Source organism: Pleurodeles waltl, chromosome 6, assembly GCF_031143425.1.
Source record: "Pleurodeles waltl isolate 20211129_DDA chromosome 6, aPleWal1.hap1.20221129, whole genome shotgun sequence".
Classification (NCBI taxonomy): Eukaryota; Metazoa; Chordata; class Amphibia; order Caudata; family Salamandridae; genus Pleurodeles; species Pleurodeles waltl.
Genome location: NC_090445.1, coordinates 221,156,642 through 221,175,687, shown reverse-complemented (window position 1 = coordinate 221,175,687; position 19,046 = coordinate 221,156,642). Strand labels below are relative to the sequence as shown.

The 19,046-nt window shown below is 45.3% G+C and overlaps 1 protein-coding gene across 3 annotated transcripts in view; it reads right to left on the bottom strand.

Annotated features, from left to right (window-relative positions):
* Positions 1–19,046, bottom strand: part of ADAM11 (ADAM metallopeptidase domain 11) — a 375,674-nt gene that overhangs the window by 12,587 nt on the left and 344,041 nt on the right. The window contains exon 25 of one of the 3 annotated variants that reach the window (XM_069237932.1): positions 3,974–4,079. In XM_069237932.1, the coding sequence (XP_069094033.1) occupies positions 3,985–4,079 (95 nt within the window). In that variant the 3' untranslated portion in view covers positions 3,974–3,984. Of the gene's footprint in view, positions 1–3,973; positions 4,080–4,246; positions 4,295–19,046 lie in introns of all 3 variants that reach the window. The other 2 variants (XM_069237931.1, XM_069237933.1) reach the window with 2 other exon arrangements.

The window sequence follows — 19,046 nt, the reverse complement described above, 5'->3', positions numbered from 1 at the left end:
GGATTGTCTACTGCATAAACCTTTGTTATCAGAAGCCTAACAAAACCTCTCCTAGTAGACCTAGAGCCCGTTCCATCAGGGGCAAGACAGCTACTGCTGGGTTACTAAGAAACATCCCACTTGCTGAGATTTGCAAAGCTGCAAATTGGAGATAATTTCACATGTTTACAAGACTTTATTGTTTTGATTGATTCAGATGCTAAGGCTGACACTTAAGTAGGTCAAGTCTAACTGAGGAATTTACTTTCCTGATTGGACTATTCTTTTTTTATATCCTCCCTCAGGGATTTCTTGGGGAGGAGCCTGCTAATCTATGCAACCCTCCCTCTTCCCTGGTGGAAGAGGTAAAAGTCAGAATACGTTTATACAGCTAATTCGCTCATCAAAAAGAACTGTGCAATCTGCCACCTACATGGCATATTGTGACACTGATGGTCAAGAAGCCCTTCCTAAAAGGCTAGGTGTCCTGTTTCATTGTTTCCAATGCTTCAGGCTATACAGCTACATTGTTTAACGTTTTTAAAAGAACACTTTTCATTTGACACAAGTGGTTTTCAGGAGCTTGACCACTTTTTCCTTCTAGTTTTTAAAGTAATGCATTAAGATTGGCAACATAGCCTGTTTTAAGATTGCAAATGTTAACATTTGTGTCCTGTATGTCTCCTGGCCTTTCCAAAGTAAGGGGTAGTGGATGTGCCTTTGATAGAACTGCTCCAGGGTCCCTGTACATGGGGTAGATTATTCAATGCTTCTGATTTCAGTGGAAGTTTCCCTGAGAAAGAACTAAGATTACTGGTAAGAAACCATTCCATCTAGCATGTGGCTGGGTGCTGGTCCAGAACTGAAGCATATCTCAAAAGGTTCTGTGGAAAGAAGTCATCTGATGAAGAAACCCGAACCTCTCCACTAGAAAGTGAAGAACACAATTTCCCATTGTCATTGTCCGACTAAGGTACAGCAAATGCAGAATCTCAATGTGGTGTAACTTAGTGCGGGGAGCGGAGCAAATCAGATAAATGAAACAATCAAAAGATCTGTGTGGGAGAGATAAAAATACAGCAGGGCCTAGGTCACTATATCTAACCCCACCTATTGGTGAGACTAGAAAACTACGTGCAGTGTGATGTATGCAGCCCCTTCAAACCGGGAGAAAGCAGAGGACATTCATGGTTGGCCACTCTACATCAGCACACTTGTCTGTTGGTCTCTTTATGTGCTGGTTTTGGCAAAAACATTGTACTCCTGGAGACCAGAATATAAAACAAATCAGAATCGAGGGAGATCCGAAGTGCTAGGAGAAGAATGTATAGAGGACAACAAAAATGGGAGAAGATTCAAAAGGGAACAGTAACACAGATAGGAATTGGGGAGGTTCAACTGTGGCAAAAAGAAAATGAGGGGTGCAGCCATGCAATGCAGGTAGGCAACAATGCTGGGAGTGGTAAGCAGGTAAAGCAACAGTATATGAAAAAGAATCTTGTGAGAACAGTATTGGCAGAAGAATCCAAGGTGAGCATCAGTGCTCGAAAATATATAGAAGGGACAACAGTGGTGCTAGAATGAAGTAGGAGTCTCAGTGATTTCTGGAGCTTAAGGGCAGGAATGCAAGGGGACCAAAAGGGCTTGGAAAACAGTGACCGGGGTACTAATGCTGACAGAGAGGTGCAAGTGCATGGGGGAGCAACCATGTGGTGAATGCAGTGTATGTAGCAAGGCGACCAGTGCTGAGAAAGTAGTATATCAGGGCACAAGTGCAGACAACAGTACTGGAACAGGAGTGCAGAGAGGCAGCGGAGGTGAGGACAAGGATGCTGTCAAGCTGGAGGAGTGGATGCTGCAGCAGGAGAATAGGGACTGCTGAGGGAAGGAGGCAGGTCCACAGCTGAGAATGGAAATGCATGAGACAAGTGGTAAGGCAGTTCATTAAATAAAAGTGTGGAAGGCATTACAGGGAAGAACATTGAATGCACGTTTAGGGGCAGTAGTCTATGGCCCGTATTTATACTTTTTTTGCGCCGCATTTGCGTCGTTTTTTGACGCAAAAACGGCGCAAACTTGCAAAATACCATTGTATTTTGTAGGTTTGCGCCGTTTTGCGTCAAAAAGCGGCGCAAATGCGGCGCTAAAAAAAGTATAAATACGGCCCTATATGAGGGTGCTGTGGGAGCAGCTACAAGTAGAGTAAACCACACAGCAGCAGAGGGAAAAGTTTTTTTGAGTGCAGGAAAAAAAGTGAAGTGGAACTCAAAATCACATCTAATGCACCAGGCTACGTTACAATTATTCAGAAGTCAAAAGGACATTGTAGGAATATGCATGGTGTGTAGGAAGCCATTCGTAATTAAAATGAGCGAATGCCGTAATTCTAAGCAGCAAATTATGCAGTAAGTATTTAGCAGGACCTTTTTAACCAGGTACCTACCAAGGCATACTACAGCTGAGATCACACTGTATACCCCACAGGAACTGAGAGTCAGGGGCTCAGTACACTGACTGGAGGACTCAGCCAATAGAACTAGCATTGATACAGAGCTCTCTGTACTATCCTTCAATGATCAGCAGGCACGTTACCAAGATTATGGTGACTGAATGAAGTAACCAACACTAAAAGTTGCAAAATGGCAAAGCTTGGCTTAATACAAAAGAAAGTGGAACCTTCTGGCAATTGTCATTGGCTGGTGTAGTTAGAGACTGAGACAATAACAGCTCTATCTGATGGGTGACTCATTTAAATGTCAAAGTACTGGACATGTAGTGCATAGTTTATAAATGTACTTTATTCAAATAGAGAGCAAGCATGGTAAATATCGAAAATAAATAAATACTATAGTATAGGGCAGCAAAGATGATGTTTTGGGGCATCATTTGTCAGATAATTATGATAGGAAGTAGTTTAGCTTGCCAGGTTGGGTGTCACACTTACCACTTAAAAAGAAGGACTGCGTTAACTCAAACCCAAATTCTGCCATGCCCCCAGAAGCAACTAAGATTTGGTGAAAATCATGAAGTTTGAAGGGCTACTGAATAACTGGACTACCAAGGTTAACATGGGGAGGGCATATGTTAGTCATGGGAACCTGGCTTGGGGATTGAAAACCTGATCTGCAAGAATGCACGAAGGTTTCCCATCCATTACTAGAGACAATGTTGAGACAGAAGATTCTATAGAGACAGAACTCTTAGTGGAGGGCCTGTGAATTATAATTAAAAACATGCATGAACACAACAGTGAACCCCATCTTTAGAAACCTTAGAAGTAAAAAATGAAGTGTGTTTATGAAGAAAGAATGTTTTCTACTTATCAACATCACATGCAGATTTCTGGGTCCTTTCTATTACATTTTAACTACCTTACAAGCAGAAACACTTACACAAACTTACCTCGTTTTTGTTGACACAGCTTATGAATCAAAATTTAGCAAAAAGAGCAATGTCATATCCTTGGTGGCTTACTGTGTTGAGATGGGCATTCTAACCTTTGAGCATAAGAATATCGTTATTCAGACCACTGGACTGCTTTATACCACCAAAGGGGCAAAGATACATGGTATACAGGTGGTCCGTCAACTCTACTAGTGCCCCCTACTTTCAGTCCAAGAGGGTACTATACATAGCGAGATCAGTAAATGAGAACCAGTATTTTGGAGTTTCTTACAGACCTAAGCAGACAATGGCTGCTCTCCAATGAGTGCCATTGCATACTCAAATATCATAACACATTTCAAGGGTAATTTACATTCTTCCTCAAAAATAGGTGAAGATACCATGTTCCCTACACATCCCCATGCGTTCATGCAATGCTATGCCTAGAATTAACCAATGCAGCATCTCCAGGGTGAAAGCCTCTGGCCAAACAGAACTCACCACGAGTATCTCTGAAAGTTTCAACACAGCAAAATCCCCCGTGCCCACCCCTCCACTCTCAGACAGAATATGCAAGAGCCACTTGGATAAAGGAAAGGCATAAGGATACATGCGGTTTGCTTACTTAAATCCCCATCCTGTACCCCCCAGGACAATGGCAGCCACAAGGACGGCGCCAGCAATGGAACCGATTATAATATTGGTGCCGCTGGGACCTGTGATAGAGGGTGGAGGGGCAGGGAGGAGAAATAAGATCACAAAAACACATCAATATGATGAATACACGAAACAGATCCACAGTGGCACTCAAAGAAAGAGGTGGGCAATAGGAGGGGAGTCTTTCTAGATATGAATTGTGTACAGAAACAGTGGGCTATTTTACTTCATTTGTCAATGATGGCGGCCCGGCTACACTGTCCATAGAGGGAAACTAGAAAAGAAAGAGAAGAGAGACAGAAACAGAAAGAACATTTAAAGGCAGTGAGACCTTAATGCTTGTAGCCACCAGGGACACTGACTGACATATGATTCAATAGGCAGAACATTCCTTAAAATAGTTAACTTTCAACAGGTGTGAAGAATGCACTCTACTACTGCCTCAAAACATTTTCCATAAAGAAAAAGGGTTAACATGTGAATAAACTGAGTGACATCTGCTTTTATTCCTAGGTATTAATCCTGGTAAGGAAATATCTCCTTGGCATGGTTACCCCCTGACTTTTTGCCTTTGCTGATGCTAAGTTATGACTTGAACGTGTGCTGGGACCCTGCTAACCAGGCCCCAGCACCAGTGTTCTTTCCCTAAACTGTACCTTTGTCTCCACAATTGGCACAACCCTGGCACTCAGGTAAGTCCCTTGTAACTGGTACCCCTGGTACCGAGGGCCCTGATGCCAGGGAAGGTCTCTAAGGGTTGCAGCATGGTTATGCCACCCTGGGGACCCCTCACTCAGCACAAGCACATTGCTTCACAGCTTGTGTGTGCTGGTGGGGAGAAAATGACAAAGTCGACATGGCACTCCCCTCAGAGTGCCATGCCAACCTCACACTGTCTGTGGCATAGGTAAGTCACCCCTCTAGCAGGCCTTACAGCCCTAAGGCAGGGTGCACTATTCCACTGGTAAGGGCATAAGTGCATGAGCACTATGCCCCTACAGTGTCTAAGAAAAACCTTAGACATTGTAAGTGCAGGGTAGCAATAAGAATAAATGGTCTGGGAGTTTGTCAAACACGAACTCCACAGTACCATAATGGCTACACTGAAAACTGGGAAGTTTGGTATCAAACTTCTCAGCACAATAAATGCACACTGATGCCAGTGTGCTATTTATTGTAAAATACACCCAGAGGGCATCTTAGAGATGCCCCCTGAAAACATACCCGACTTCCAGTGTAGGCTGACTAGTTTCTGCCAGCCTGCCACACACCAGACATGTTGCTGGCCACATGGGGAGAGTGCCTTTGTCACTCTGTGGCCAGGAATAAAGCCTGTACTGGGTGGAGGTGCTTCTCACCTCCCCCTGCAGGAACTGTAACCTGGCGGTGAGCCTCAAAGGCTCCCCCCTTTTGTTACAGTGCCACAAGGCATCCCAGCTAGTGGAGATGCCCGCCCCTCCGGCCACTGCCCCCACGTTTGGCGGCAAGGCTGGAGGAGATAATTAGAAAAACAAAGAGGAGTCACCCACCAGTCAGGACAGCCACTAAGGTGTCCTGAGCTGAGGTGACCCTTACGTTTACTTTTCCCCCAATAGGATTAGGGATGTGCCCCCTTCTCCACAGGGAGGCACAAAGAGGGTGTAGCCACCCTCAAGGACAGTAGCCATTGGCTACTGCCCTCCCAGACCTAAACACATCCCTATATTCAGTATTTAGGGGCTCCCCAGAACCTAAGAAACTAGATTCCTGCAACCTTAACAAGAAGAAGGACTGCTGACCTGAAGCCCTGCAGTGAAGACGGAGACGACAACTGCCTTGGCCCCAGCCCTACCGGCCTGTCTCCCAACTTTGAAGAAAACTGCAACAGCGACGCATCCAACAGGGACCAGAGACCTCTGAAGCCTCAGAGTACTGCCCTGCAACCAAGGACCAAGAAACTCCCGCGAACAGCGGCCCTGTTCAACAACCTGCAACTTTCTTGCAACAAAGAAACAACTCTAAAAACTTCACGTTTCCCGCCGGAAGCGTGAGACTTTCCACTCTGCACCCGACGCCCCCAGCTCGACCTGCGCAAAACCAACACTACAGGGAGGACTCCCCGGCGACTGCGAGCCCGTGAGTAGCCAGAGACTACCCCCCTGAGTTCCCACAGCGACGTCTGCAGAGGAAATCCAGAGGCTCCCCCTGACTGCGACTGCCTGTAACAAGGGACCCGACGCCTGGAACCAACACTGCACCCGCAGCCCCCAGGACCTGAAGGAACCGAACTCCAATGCAGGAGCGACCCCGAGGTGACCCTCTGCCTAGCCCAGGTGGTGGCTACCCCGAGGAGCCCCCCCCCCCATGCCTGCCTGCATCGCTGAAGTGACCCCCAGGTCCCTCCATTACTTCCTATCTAAAACCCGACGCCTGTTTGCACTCTGCACCCGGCTGCCCCTGTGCCGCTGAGGGTGTACTTTCTGTGCCTGCTTGTGTCCCCCCGGTGCCCTACAAAACTCCCCTGGTCTGCCCCTGAGGACGCAGGTACTTACCTGCTGGCAGACTGGAACCGGGGCACCCCTGTTCTCCATTGAAGCCTATGTGTTTTGGGCACCTCTTTGACCTCTGCACCTGACCGGCCCTGAGCTGCTGGTGGGGTAACTTTGGGGTTGCCTTGAACCCCCAACGGTGGGCTACCTTGGACCCAACTTTGAGACTTGTAAGTGTTTTTTACTTACCTGCAAACTTAACCTCTACTTACCTCCCCCAGGAACTGTTGATTTTTGCAGTGTCCACTTTTAAAATAGCTTATTGCCATTTTTACAAAGACTGTACATGATATTGTGATTATTCAAAGTTCCTAGGGTACCCACGTGAAATACCTTTTATTTTAAGTATTACTTGTAAATCTTGAACCTGTGGTTCTTAAAATAAACTAAGAAAATATATTTTTCTATATAAAAACCTATTGGCCTGGAGTAAGTCTTTGAGTGTGTGTTCCTTATTTATTGCCTGTGTGTGTACAACAAATGCTTAACACTACCCTCTGATAAGCCTACTGCTCGACCACACTACCACAAAATAGAGCATTAGAATTACCTCTTTTTGCCACTATCTTACCTCTAATGGGAACCCTTGGACTCTGTGCACACTATTTCTTACTTTGAAATAGTATATACAGAGCCAACTTCCTACATTCAAGAAAAGAATCAAAGGCTTAAAATGAATTAAGACCAAAGTCTAATCTGTTGAAAGAGGCTAAGCACTAAATAGGCAAAAGACTGAACTTTTCAGTTTTTCGAAGTAGGAATCCTTCCCTTAAAGAAAAGCCAACTGAAGTTAACATCTTACCCATTAGGGGCAAATATTTGAGAAACAATCCAAGCAATATCGAAAGAAAAGGTACATTTCGTGGGATACAGTAATTATCAGGGGCACTATTTAGAGCTGTTCCCTTTGTAATGGGGACCTACTGAGGAAATCGATGTTTGTGCACCAATTTCTGCATGCAATTTCCCCCCGATATACTATATTTGTCTATAAAAAAACTAAGGTTTTCTTTTACTGCATTTCTTGTAATCCTGATTTGGATGGAAACTCCTGTATCTGCCTGAATCAGAATGAGCAAGAAACCTAAAACGAGAGCTCAGGTAATGAATTCTCTTCCCCTTTGGCAGTAATCCAGGCAGTAGATTTCAGGCTGATTTTATCAGAAGGCTTGTAGCCTCTCCACCTTAAGCAGAGGGCATACAAGTCAGTACAGAGATTTAGATAATACTAAACATGGTATGATGGAATTTCACAGAGCACTTAGCATCATGGTGACACACGTTTACATTAAAAAAGCATTTGCAATGCAATAGGTCTTGCATTTGTGAGATTTAGAGCTACTGGCATTTACCTATGTCTTTTGGTTTGGATTGTAGTGGATGTATGCAATGTGCCACAGGAACCCTCCCAGGCCTGTTGCTCTAGGAGAGAGGCCACAACAAGGCCGTCATCTTGGGAGTGTTTTGCCTCATTCCTACAGACTGGCTGTGATACCCTTTCTAGTGTGTTTACCTACAATGTTATAGCACCAAACAAGTCACAAAGAGGCACCTTTGTGGCATTTAACCCAGAGAATGAGGGGTCAGAAGGGCTAGTAGCAAAGAAAAGGGGGCATTCATATATTTCTCTGTGTTAAACTTTCAAAGGAATTACTTCTCTACATTGGCAATACCATTGACTGTATACAACAAAATAACAAAAAGCAGCAGCTTAGTTAAACAGGAGGCTTCAAATGTGTGCAGATTGGTGAAACAGAGCTTCAGTGGTAGATGGGCCGACAGGATGGGTTCCAGGTGTGACATCTGTGACCTTGGGTCAGTGTTTTAAATGGAAATACAGGAGGGCTGGTACTCTGTATTCATTTAAAGCACTGATTGGGTTAATGGTCTTTTGACAGCCCTCGGCTCAGGAATGGACTCTTTAGAACGGATACGTGCACCTGAATCTCCGGGGCCTTGACGGTGCCTTTTCGGTGCATACATCTGTGCCCTGGCTGATGGTTTTGAAGTCACAATTAGCTCTGTTGTGGTGGCTAGACAAAATTAGAATTCTTGGCCTTGTCAAAACCCAGGCTTCCCGCTGTATTATTTTCCAATAGACCGGGGAGGCATGGTGAAGCACTAAGAGGAACACCAGTAGAAGCAGGAGTAAGAAAAGGGCCACTTATGGGGTCAGAAAGATATTTTCTTAATATTAATTTTCCATGTACTTGGTAACCACGGCAATCAGAAATAATTAATAGAGTTCACATCAAATGATGAATGGGAACTTCCTGGAGGGGTTACATGAAGCCTAGGGTTGGATGAGAGGAGAGCAGGTTAAACATTAAGGGACTGTGACAGACGATGCATGGATCATTATACACAGGAGTCCAGAGGAAGCGATCTGTGCCTGTGACAACGACTGTGGGGGATAGTCCAGGTGTGTGCCTCTTCAAACAAGAAGCAGTGCTATTCGAGCAGAAGTGGCATCTGCAAGGTCGCATTAGCTGTGAGAGGACTATCATCAAAGCCATGATACCAGTGAATTCCGAGAGGAGGAAGTGATGGAGTTTGCTCCACTTTTGTGCCCTATGATATGCTGCTTCTCTCACTGTGACACCCTTGTGTTAGCTTCTTTGCTCCACAAGCCTAGGAAAATGGTTACCTCTACAAACTCTATTTGAATAGGCCTAATTTACATCCAAAGGCTAGATGTTTTTTGCTATCAAGCTTGAGGCCGTGAAGTGCTTGGGTCTGGAGTCACGATTTTGGAGACAACACCTTTCGACATCTTCTTGCCTAGAATTAACCTATGTGCTTGGTTGGTGAACCTCCGGAGGGTATAAAGAGCATGTGCTTTTGCCTAGTGTTATGCTCTACTCAAGTCAGTTGGTTAATGCACTCACTGCAGAAGTCTTGACAGAATGAGAATGTCAGAGATTACAATCCTGACATAGCTTTTTTACCTCTCCATCCCTGCAAGGTTGATTTAAATGAATCATAGTGATTTTGTTAAGAATGGCACCTGCTTTGCAGCACTATGAAATGGCAGAACCTGTATTATTAAGCGCTATATAAAAACAATAAGTTATTCCCAGACTGCCCCAACATGCTTGGCAAATCACTGAATCTCCCCTTGCTACCGAAAATGAATGTGTTCTTGTGTGATGTAACCTGTGCTCACATAAAGTACTATAATACATTTGTGTCGAGTTTGCACTATATAAAACTGCAAAAAATAAATAAAGAGCTCCAATACCTTTGTGTTAAGTTTTTGCTACATAAAACTGCATAAAAATAAATAAATAAAAAAGACCCCGCAGACATCGCAAAGAAACAGCAAGATGCCAGAAAACGAGGAAGAAACAACATACCGCTATTGAGGGCGAAGCGAAAGAAAACAAGGGGGTACATGGCAAGCGGCCATGGTGGTACAGGAGTTAACAAGCAGGAGAAGGGTGATTGGGTGGCGGGACAAGCAAGAATATGTCGTGGGGGAGTGCGATTTAAGTGCTATGGACGAAGCAGTAGAGTGCCTGTACAGTGCCCCAAACTCAGCATTGTTAGCACATTGACTCACAGGAGGAGGAAACCAAGAAAAAAAAAGTTCCCCAAAGTGTAATTATACAGTAGTTAGTCCCTGCTCCCAAAGAGAAAAGGAGGGACAAAGAGGCATGACTGACCAGTAGCAAGCAAGAATTTCTAAATGACACTGAAACAAACAAATGAAATGGCATTAGGCCCACAGAAGTAAGTATACTAAAAGTATACAAGAGGCTGTACACGCTTACGCTTGGCCTAAAAAAGGGCTGCACAAAATGGATAATTAAGCAGTGACTTATTAGAACGGATACTGAAAAGAGTCTCTTTTTAGTACTAATGTGGACAATTGTGGACGCACCTATAACAATGCTGCAGCAAGGAGCATATGTGAACTAAATATAGTGCGGAGAGAGAGATTCATATTAAGAATATATGTAGACCTAGCACTACCTAGATATGTGCAGCAACGAGGGTGGCACATGTTTTAGTAGCGAGCATCCTTGGATGGGATTCAAACCTGGGTCCTTGGTTCCAAAGGCAGATGCTCAAACTGCTAAGCCACATCTCCTCTCTCCACACATAGATGCAAAGTAAAGAACAATAAATGTATGCTAATCTATATGAACTTACTTTCGCAATATTTTGGTTCTTAATATTTAAACCTTGATATTTTGGTCACACGTTTTTATCCCTTCATATTTTGACATACAATCAAGCAACCTTACCAATGGTCCTCTACAACCTGAACATTCCAACCCTCTTTTGAAAAGCAGGAAAAAAGCAGCAGACACAATGTGAAGATTTTGACCATGTGCGTGGAAGAAATGTTTAAATACCTTTGAAAGTAAAATTTTACTTACTGTGTAAGCATCTGTCAGTAGCATGTATTGCTGTAGATTCACATGCACTACATACTTCTGCCATCTAGTGTTGTGCCTGGGTGGTTGTAACTATTCTTCAAAAATGGGCACAGGATGTACTACGACTCCTTCCTTAGTGGGCAATGCTAATTGGGCACCGACTCCATGTTAGATTGCTTTTCGTAGTCCAGGTGATCGTATACATGGAGTAGCGAGTGAACCCTGCATGGTGACCATGCATATTGTGAATGTAACAAGAGGAGAGATCTGCAGCAGGCACAGGCTCTGGGGAGGAGGGTGCGCACATGTGAATCTACAGCACTAAACACAGCAAAGAGATGCTTATAGGTTAAGTAAAAGCTTTACATTCGTACCATGTATGGTTGTAGAAACACATGCTCTGCATAATCTATACAACAGTACCCTCTATAAGCATTGGTTAGCCTGTCGATATGTCAGATAAGAAAAGTTCTTTGTACTATCTGGCCAACCAGAACCTGCTGATGTGATAGGATATCCACATAGTAGTGTTTAGCAAAAGGGTGTAGACTTAAACAGGTGGCCGCTTAGCAAATGTAAGCTAGAGGGATGCTGCCCAAAAAGGCTATGGCTGTGCCTTTTTGACAGGCTGAGGTTACCCCTGTGGGTCAAAGAAGGGTTCTTTTTGTTTATGTGACAGCAGGTCTGGATGTACCTGACAATCCACCTAGCTATGCCAGCCTTTGAAAAGGAATGGCCCTTGTTGGCCTTCGCAAAGGCTACAAAGACTTAGGCCCTGATTTAGATGTTGGTGGTAAAGGTCCTGCCATCGATATTTTGACTGGAAACCTCCTGCCGCCGCAACGGCCCTACCGCCATGTTGAGATGTTGGTGGTCGCATTGACGAAAGACCGCATTCGAACGGCCATCTCCGCCATGAAACACCACCCATGTCGACAGTGGGAGAGAGAAAAGGGGATGCTGGCAGGACCGTTACCAGCCTTCCTGCCATGCAGATCTAGATGTGTCTTATTGCCAAGGAAAAAAGTGGTTGTCCGACCTCCACTCCTTAGTTGGCTGATTGGGAGGAGAGAGGGGGTGAAAACTCACCTTTTTTCCGCCAACCCATGGAGAAAATACAAAACCCCATCCCCACTGCTGGACTACAAGGTAAGGATGCTGCATTGCCAGTGTACACTGGGTGGGCACTGCACAGGAGGATTTTTTTTTTATCACTGTGACATGCGTATGTCCAGGACACAGGGTGACAGACACAGATGGGGACATTCTGGTACACAACACATATCGCACACACCTACACAACTGTCATTATGGTGCCAGTATTCACTGGCAAATAAATGCTGCCACCACAATGACAGTACATTGACACCTGCCAACTGTGTACATGTGTGCACATTGCCAGGGGACCTGTACATGTCATGCTGTGCTGAGAGTTGTGTGTGAGTCAGTACGTGTATGTGTGTATGAGATAAAATTGGCTGGTTGAGGTGGGGGAGCGGGTATATGTGTGTTTGTGTAGCAGAGTGTGTAATTGTGTTGTTTGTTGTGGTTGTGTGGTGTGTGGGTGCAGTGTTAATGGTGTGTGTATGTTGTGTCATGGATGTCTGTCAATGTGTATTTTCAGCATGTACTGGCTGTGTTGGAATGGTAATGTGTTATTGTGTGCATTAGTTGTGTTTTGTAGTGTGTAGTTCGGGGGTACACCTATGGCTAAGGTAGAGTGTGTGTGTGTGTCACTTACCTCTCTTCCATAACCCCTGCCATTGTACTAAGTCCATAGAGTCTCCCACCATCAGCGAGCCGCCACCATTCAAATCGCCTGCAAAACTGTAACATCGTGGAAGACCGTCACTGTGAAAGTATTTTCTGGTCAGCGCCTGATGCAGCTTTGCGGTGTGACCGCCAACATCTACATCAGGGACTTAGACAGACTTGCGGAAGGACTTAGGGCACAATTTACATATAGAGGTGGGCAGCCCGTTTCTCTGTGAGGGAAACAGAGTAAATGACTTTGTCACCCAGACGAAGGTGCTGCCCAACTAATTTACAAATGACCACCAAACATGTGGTAATTTCTAAAGCACCGGCAGGAACCACCATCAATACTGTTTACAGTTTGGTGCAGGGCTCAGTCAACATGATGGAGCCCTGCACTGAACTGTTTTTTTATTTATTTTCAAAAAGAAATCCAGAAGTGGGATTTTCTTTCTTTCTGAAAAGGAAAAATGCTCCCCTGGCCGAGGGAAATCTCTCCCATGGCCAGGGAGGCATTTAGCAGGCTTCACTGCCTCTCATCACCAGAGTTTTCCTGGCGATGAACAGTAAAACATTACCTCCATTTCCACCCATTTAAAGTAGAGGGGTGGTGGAATTAGAGGTCTATCTCTGATGGCCCTTACTCCACAGGGCTGTCAGAGGGGTTTAGTCAGACACAGAGTAGTCTCCATCGCGATTAAACTTAAGGTAGGCCTGCTTTTAAATTTGGTGGACTGATCGTTATCTTGGCAGTATGTATAGCCTGTCTGCATTGCGACAGAGTATAGACACCACCAAGATATAAATTGGGTCTTTAGTTCTATCGACATAGTACATGAAAGCCTGTTCAACTAATGTTGAGTAGGAAGTGCTCTCTCCGAGTCTGGCTGTGGAAGGAAGACTGGGAGTTCTATAGTCTGATTCAGGTGGAAAGGGTATTCTACCCTGGGGATGGAACTTGGGTTTAGTTCTGAAAACAACAATCTGTCCCTGTAAAACTTCAATGAAGGGCTGTTTCATAGTGAGTACCTGCAGTTCGCTGATACACCTGAAGGCAGTTATGGCTACATGGAAGGTAACCTTCCACTATAGAAGCTGTAGAGGGCTAAGAGGCAGGGGTTTGATGGGGGGACCCCAGAGTCTGATGAGTACAAAATTAAGGTTCGAAGCAAGGCAGGGGTCATCATGGGAGGTATGATGCCTTGAGGGTCTGTAGGAATGTCTTGATGATTGGGATATTAAATAATGAAGAATTCACAGTGTTTTACATGTAGGTGGCCATAGCGGCCAGGGGTACCCATATACAGATGTAGGACAGACCTGACTTTAGCAGGTGCAAGAGGTAGCAAATCATCTCCTGAAGGGTAGATTATAGAAGATCCAGTTGCTTGGGGATGCAATAGTGGACAAACATTTTCCACTTTGTGGCATAATCTGCACAGGTACTTGGTGTGTGGGCTTTGCACAGGATAATCATAAACATCTGCGGGTGGCTGAGATAGCCAAGTTCTTAAACCACAACTGACAGATTGCTAGAGTGAGCTGTTTTTGGTCTGGGGGCCTGATTTGGCCTTAGTTCTGTGTGAGCCAGTCCTGACTGTTGAGGAGCTTCTGGTGGGGGTGGATGGAAATCTCGAGTCAAGGAATGTTGAGCACCAAGACTGCCTGGCCCAAGTGGGAGCCAGAAGGAAGAGTGGGAGGAATCTTTGCTGCATCACCCTTAACAATGTATGGAAGGAGTGGGAGTGGAGGAAAAGATTAGAAAAAGGTGTCTGACCGGCTCATCCATAAAGCATTGCCCATGGAGGTCCGGTGTTGGTAACTGGAGGTGAGGTTAAAATTTTCTCCATAGGGGAGTAGGACTTGCGGGTGGACTTCCTACTCATGGACTTGCTGAAGCATTCTGTTGAGCAGGTTGGCAACCTCATTGTCTACCCAGGGAGGTACTCCACCAGGAGGTGTATGCTGTGGTGAATGGCCCAGTACCAGTTCTACTATGCTAGTGCTGAAAGATGAGGAGAATGCATGCCACCTGGCTTTTGGATATTATACATGGCGGTCATGTTGTCCATCTTGATGAGGACTACTTTGCCTTTGAAGGACCTGAAAGAAGGATTTCACAGCTAGACTGCCTAGATATGACTAGAAGCTCCAGGTTAGTGGTTCTTAACCTGTGGTCTGCGTATCTGTGGTATTCCACAAAGACTACTCAGCCAGTCTGTGACTGCGTAGAAAATTGAAAAATTGAAAACCTTCTGTAAATGTGAAGGAATTTGAAACTGGAGGCTAAAGATTAAGTTAGTATCCTCGGATTGATTTTTGAGAGCACTGCAAATGCATCAAACATAATATACTATAATTGATGAGTGGCTTCAAATGAATTCAGAAAGACTCTAACCTTTCCATTAAAATAAAATGTGTGATTTTTGTTAGAGATCTGTAAGTCAAATAAAAATATTTCATCATATGTGCATTTGTTTTGGTATTCAAAACATCAAAAACGCTTGGGCCTGACTCCCCTGCTTCCATTAATACCCTCCGCTTGTGACCACTGTGCCGAGAGGCACTCATTTAACAGGGACATGTACAGTAGTGCATGAACTACTATGGCAAGGCATGAGGCTATCATTCCTTACAATTCAGACTGTGAGGTGATGACTGGACTGAAAAAGAGGCGGCAGCTGCTGAAATGCCAATCCCCTCCGTTGGTTGGGGTATCCAATGCCTGTTACAGTGTTTAAGATGGGCCCGAGGAAGGACTGGACCTGGAGGGGTCAAAGGTGGGACTTGGGGGCATATATAGTGACTCCCAGGCTGAGAAGCAGGGAGATTACAGCTCAAGGGTTGGCTGAGCATTGCTGCCTGCTGGCATTCTTGATCAGCCAATTGTCAAGATAAGAGAACACATGAGTGCCATCCCTCCTTAGATGTGTGGCTACCATCGCCAGGCACTTGGTGAACAACCTTGAGGCAATGGTGAGCCCACAGGGCAGTAGTTTGAATTAGTAGTGCGGACCACTTACCATAAAGTGGGGGCAGGGTCAGTGGGCGGGTGCATGTATATGTCAGCTAGGCCTCCTTATGGGCGAACACAATCAAGTAGTCGACTTTCTGAAGCAGAAAAATGACATCCTGGAGGGATGTAGTAGGAAATTTTCAACTGGATGTATTTGATGAGAGGTCTGAAGTCCAGGATTGTCCTCAAGGCACCTCCCTTTTTGGCAATTAGGAAGTAAAAAGAGTAGATGCCTTTGCCCTTGTGGTGAGGGAGCACCCTCTCTATTGTGCCCATGAAGAGGAGCGCTTTTTCCTCTTCCTGGAGAAGGTGAAGATGTTCTCTCCTGAAAATGTGTGTGGGGTGAGATGTTGTGGGTTATAAGGCATTCTAGGCAGTAGCAGAGGTGGATGACTAAGAGAACCAGCTGATTTGAGTTGATTTCCTCCCAGGGGGGATGGAAATCCTACTGCCTCCCCCTGACAGCTAATGTGTGATTGGGGGGAGGCAGGGCAATTAAGGGTTGGGAGGTGGGGTCCTCTCTACCAGAACCTCCCTTATCTCTGCACTCTGATGGTGCATTTGGTGTAGCCCCTAACTGCTGGCTTGTGGAAGGACTGCTGTTGCCTATGATAGGAGTGTGGCTGCTTGGAAAATGGGGCCTTGGCCCCTCTTCTAGGCTGCTGCCTCCAAAAGGAGCCACTACACAGCTTGCGTTTGCAGGGCATCCATTGATTGTGATGTTGGTGTCCTTCTTGATCTTTTCCAGCAGCTAGGCAATCTGTGGCCCAAACAGGTGTTTCCCATGAAATGGGAGGCCATATAGATCTTGTTAAACCCCCAGCTTAAATCCAGAGTGGTGGAGCAGTGCATGCAGTCTGAGGAGGCTGTGTCCACAGCATTCATGGTGCAATAGATAGCAGTATGGAGTGGGTCTTGCCCTTGGGTAATATCTCCCCCCCCCTTTTTTTACTGAACTCCTCATAGAGTTGTTTAACCAACTCCTGCATCTCCTCCCACTGGACTCTGTCATAACAGGAAAGGAGCCCATCAGAGTTGGCTAGCTGACTGAGTAACTATCCCTCTGGCCACCTTTTCGTCCGCTGTGTTGAGCTTGCTACTATCTTGGTCAGGCAGCATGCATCGCCAGTGGCCTGAACAGAGGCCCAGGAGTCAGAACGGACATGGCCTCTAATATAGGCAGGATCGCTGGGGAAGGGAGGGCTAATACTTCTTCTCTACCACTTAAAACTCCACCTTCTCTGGTGTTGAAGATCAGTGAAGAGGGCACACAACCCCAGTAGGGTGTGGGGGCCCTGGGGTTTGGGGACTCTGTAACTGGGCGTCAGCCTCCATAAGTATCGTCTAGAGGAACCATGTGTATCTACAGCCATACATGCTACAAACTGATATTTCAGGGTGATACAATACCTTCCTGCAGATTCCTCAACTTATGAATATCTTTCTGACACCAAACTGGGTCAGGAAGCCTTTTCACAGCAATAGTTCTCTAGCAACAACAGAGGGAGCTCTGTGGCTTCATTCACAACTCGTCCTGCCAGAGATGTAACAACACTGGGACATTTAAGGTGCCACCTGGTGAGCTGGCTTCAGTTCCACCATGTTACAAGGTTGAAGCAGAGGGCTTGACCATCCTGCGGCATCAGCTGGTCTAAATTGTAAGGGAGAGCAAGAGAGGGGCTGTGTGCTAGGTTCCAATAGATCACAATACCCAATCCTCCTCACAACATTTAGGTAATCAAAATTAATTGTGCTCAATCCTCAACCATCTTCTGCAGGACTTTTAACAGAGGTGGGATTATTGTGAATACACAGAGCAGATACTGTGACCAACTGAACCACTGAACCTGTCGCATCCTCCAGACAACCTTCCAGAGGGAAGTACACCGCCTGAACCAGAGGGCACCTCCTGATCTGGATACCCCAATTGGGAGAAGATCATTTTTGTCACTTCGCCATGTAGTTCCCTCCTGTGGCCGTCCAGTGGCAGATGGCTCACAGCATCTACCCTCATATTGAGCATGACCGCCGGTGGGCCTGTATCAAGATGATGCTCCAAAGTTTGGCCCACCATCTTACAGATGGAAGGCCTTCATGGAGCACCCGCATCACCAACAGATTTATGTGCAGAGGCGGTTCTAATGTAGATTATAGGCTCCACAAAATGATTTTTTCTAAGTGAGTGCCCATGCCCAACAAGGATACATCTGCAGCTAAGGTGACCTGTAACTACAGAAGACTGAAGGGGTGACCCACCAACAGATAGGAGAGACCATCCACCAGTTTAGATCTGTGAGGACTGAATCATGGATCTGCATCTGTGCTAAGAGGCTCCCCTGATGCTTGAGCCACTATGTCTAATCACTGAAAAGCCCTCATTCACCACTGACATGCAGTACTAAGAGGCAGCATGAGGCTTTCAGGCTTAACAGCCACAGGACTTACAGAACCAGGATAGGTGTCGAAGTCAGAAATATTGGAACCAGATCCAGAATATCTCTAAATCTTCTGAGGAGGTGGAAAAGCCCTCATACAGTTATTAGCACTGCTCATATAAAGTTCAAACTGGGGGAGCAAGGTGGGAAGTCTGGACACTGATTGAAGCCCAAGTCCAGAAGAAATGTCTTAGTATACTGAAGATATTCAGTGGCCAGTGTAATGGACCCACCTTTACTATCAAGCCAACCACGTACAGACATACATGAACTGTTGACAACAGCAGTGAAGCCGCCACTACAGTCAGCAGCCAGATGAAAAATCATGGTGGAGTCATCAGACTAAGCCAAGAATGCAGCAGTCAGTGGCACACTACATCCAATGTCACAAATGTTAATCAAGCGAAAAACAGGACTTCAGGTTAACTGCTCTATTTTACCTACCTATAAAAAAGATGCACAGAAAATCATGAAATAACTTCAGTGGTGGAGGTAAGATCCGAAGCATGTTTACAGCATGTAGCTACTAGGTTTTCAATAACATTGTGTCTATGGGTTATAATAACCTATTTGGAACCACTCAAGTTTTCTTTCCAATTTGTCTTACTACAGTCCGTTTACTCTTCACTTGTCAATAGGGTAGAAGTACTAATCATTGAAAGACAATTTATCCATACATGTCTTTGTTCTGACCTAGTGTATTTTCTGCCTGTTGTGCAAGACTAGGAATTTAAAAAGGTTAGCTGTGTTCCTAGCAAAAAAAAAAGGCCCGAAATACAGCCCAAAAACCCTCTCCTCAAACCTTGAACAGAGGTCCTACCTACATCAAACAGTGTTTTTGGTACCAAGATTTAGCAATGCCTCTCAAAGTTTAGTAGCAGACGCCTTTCTGGGGGGAGGCAAAGTA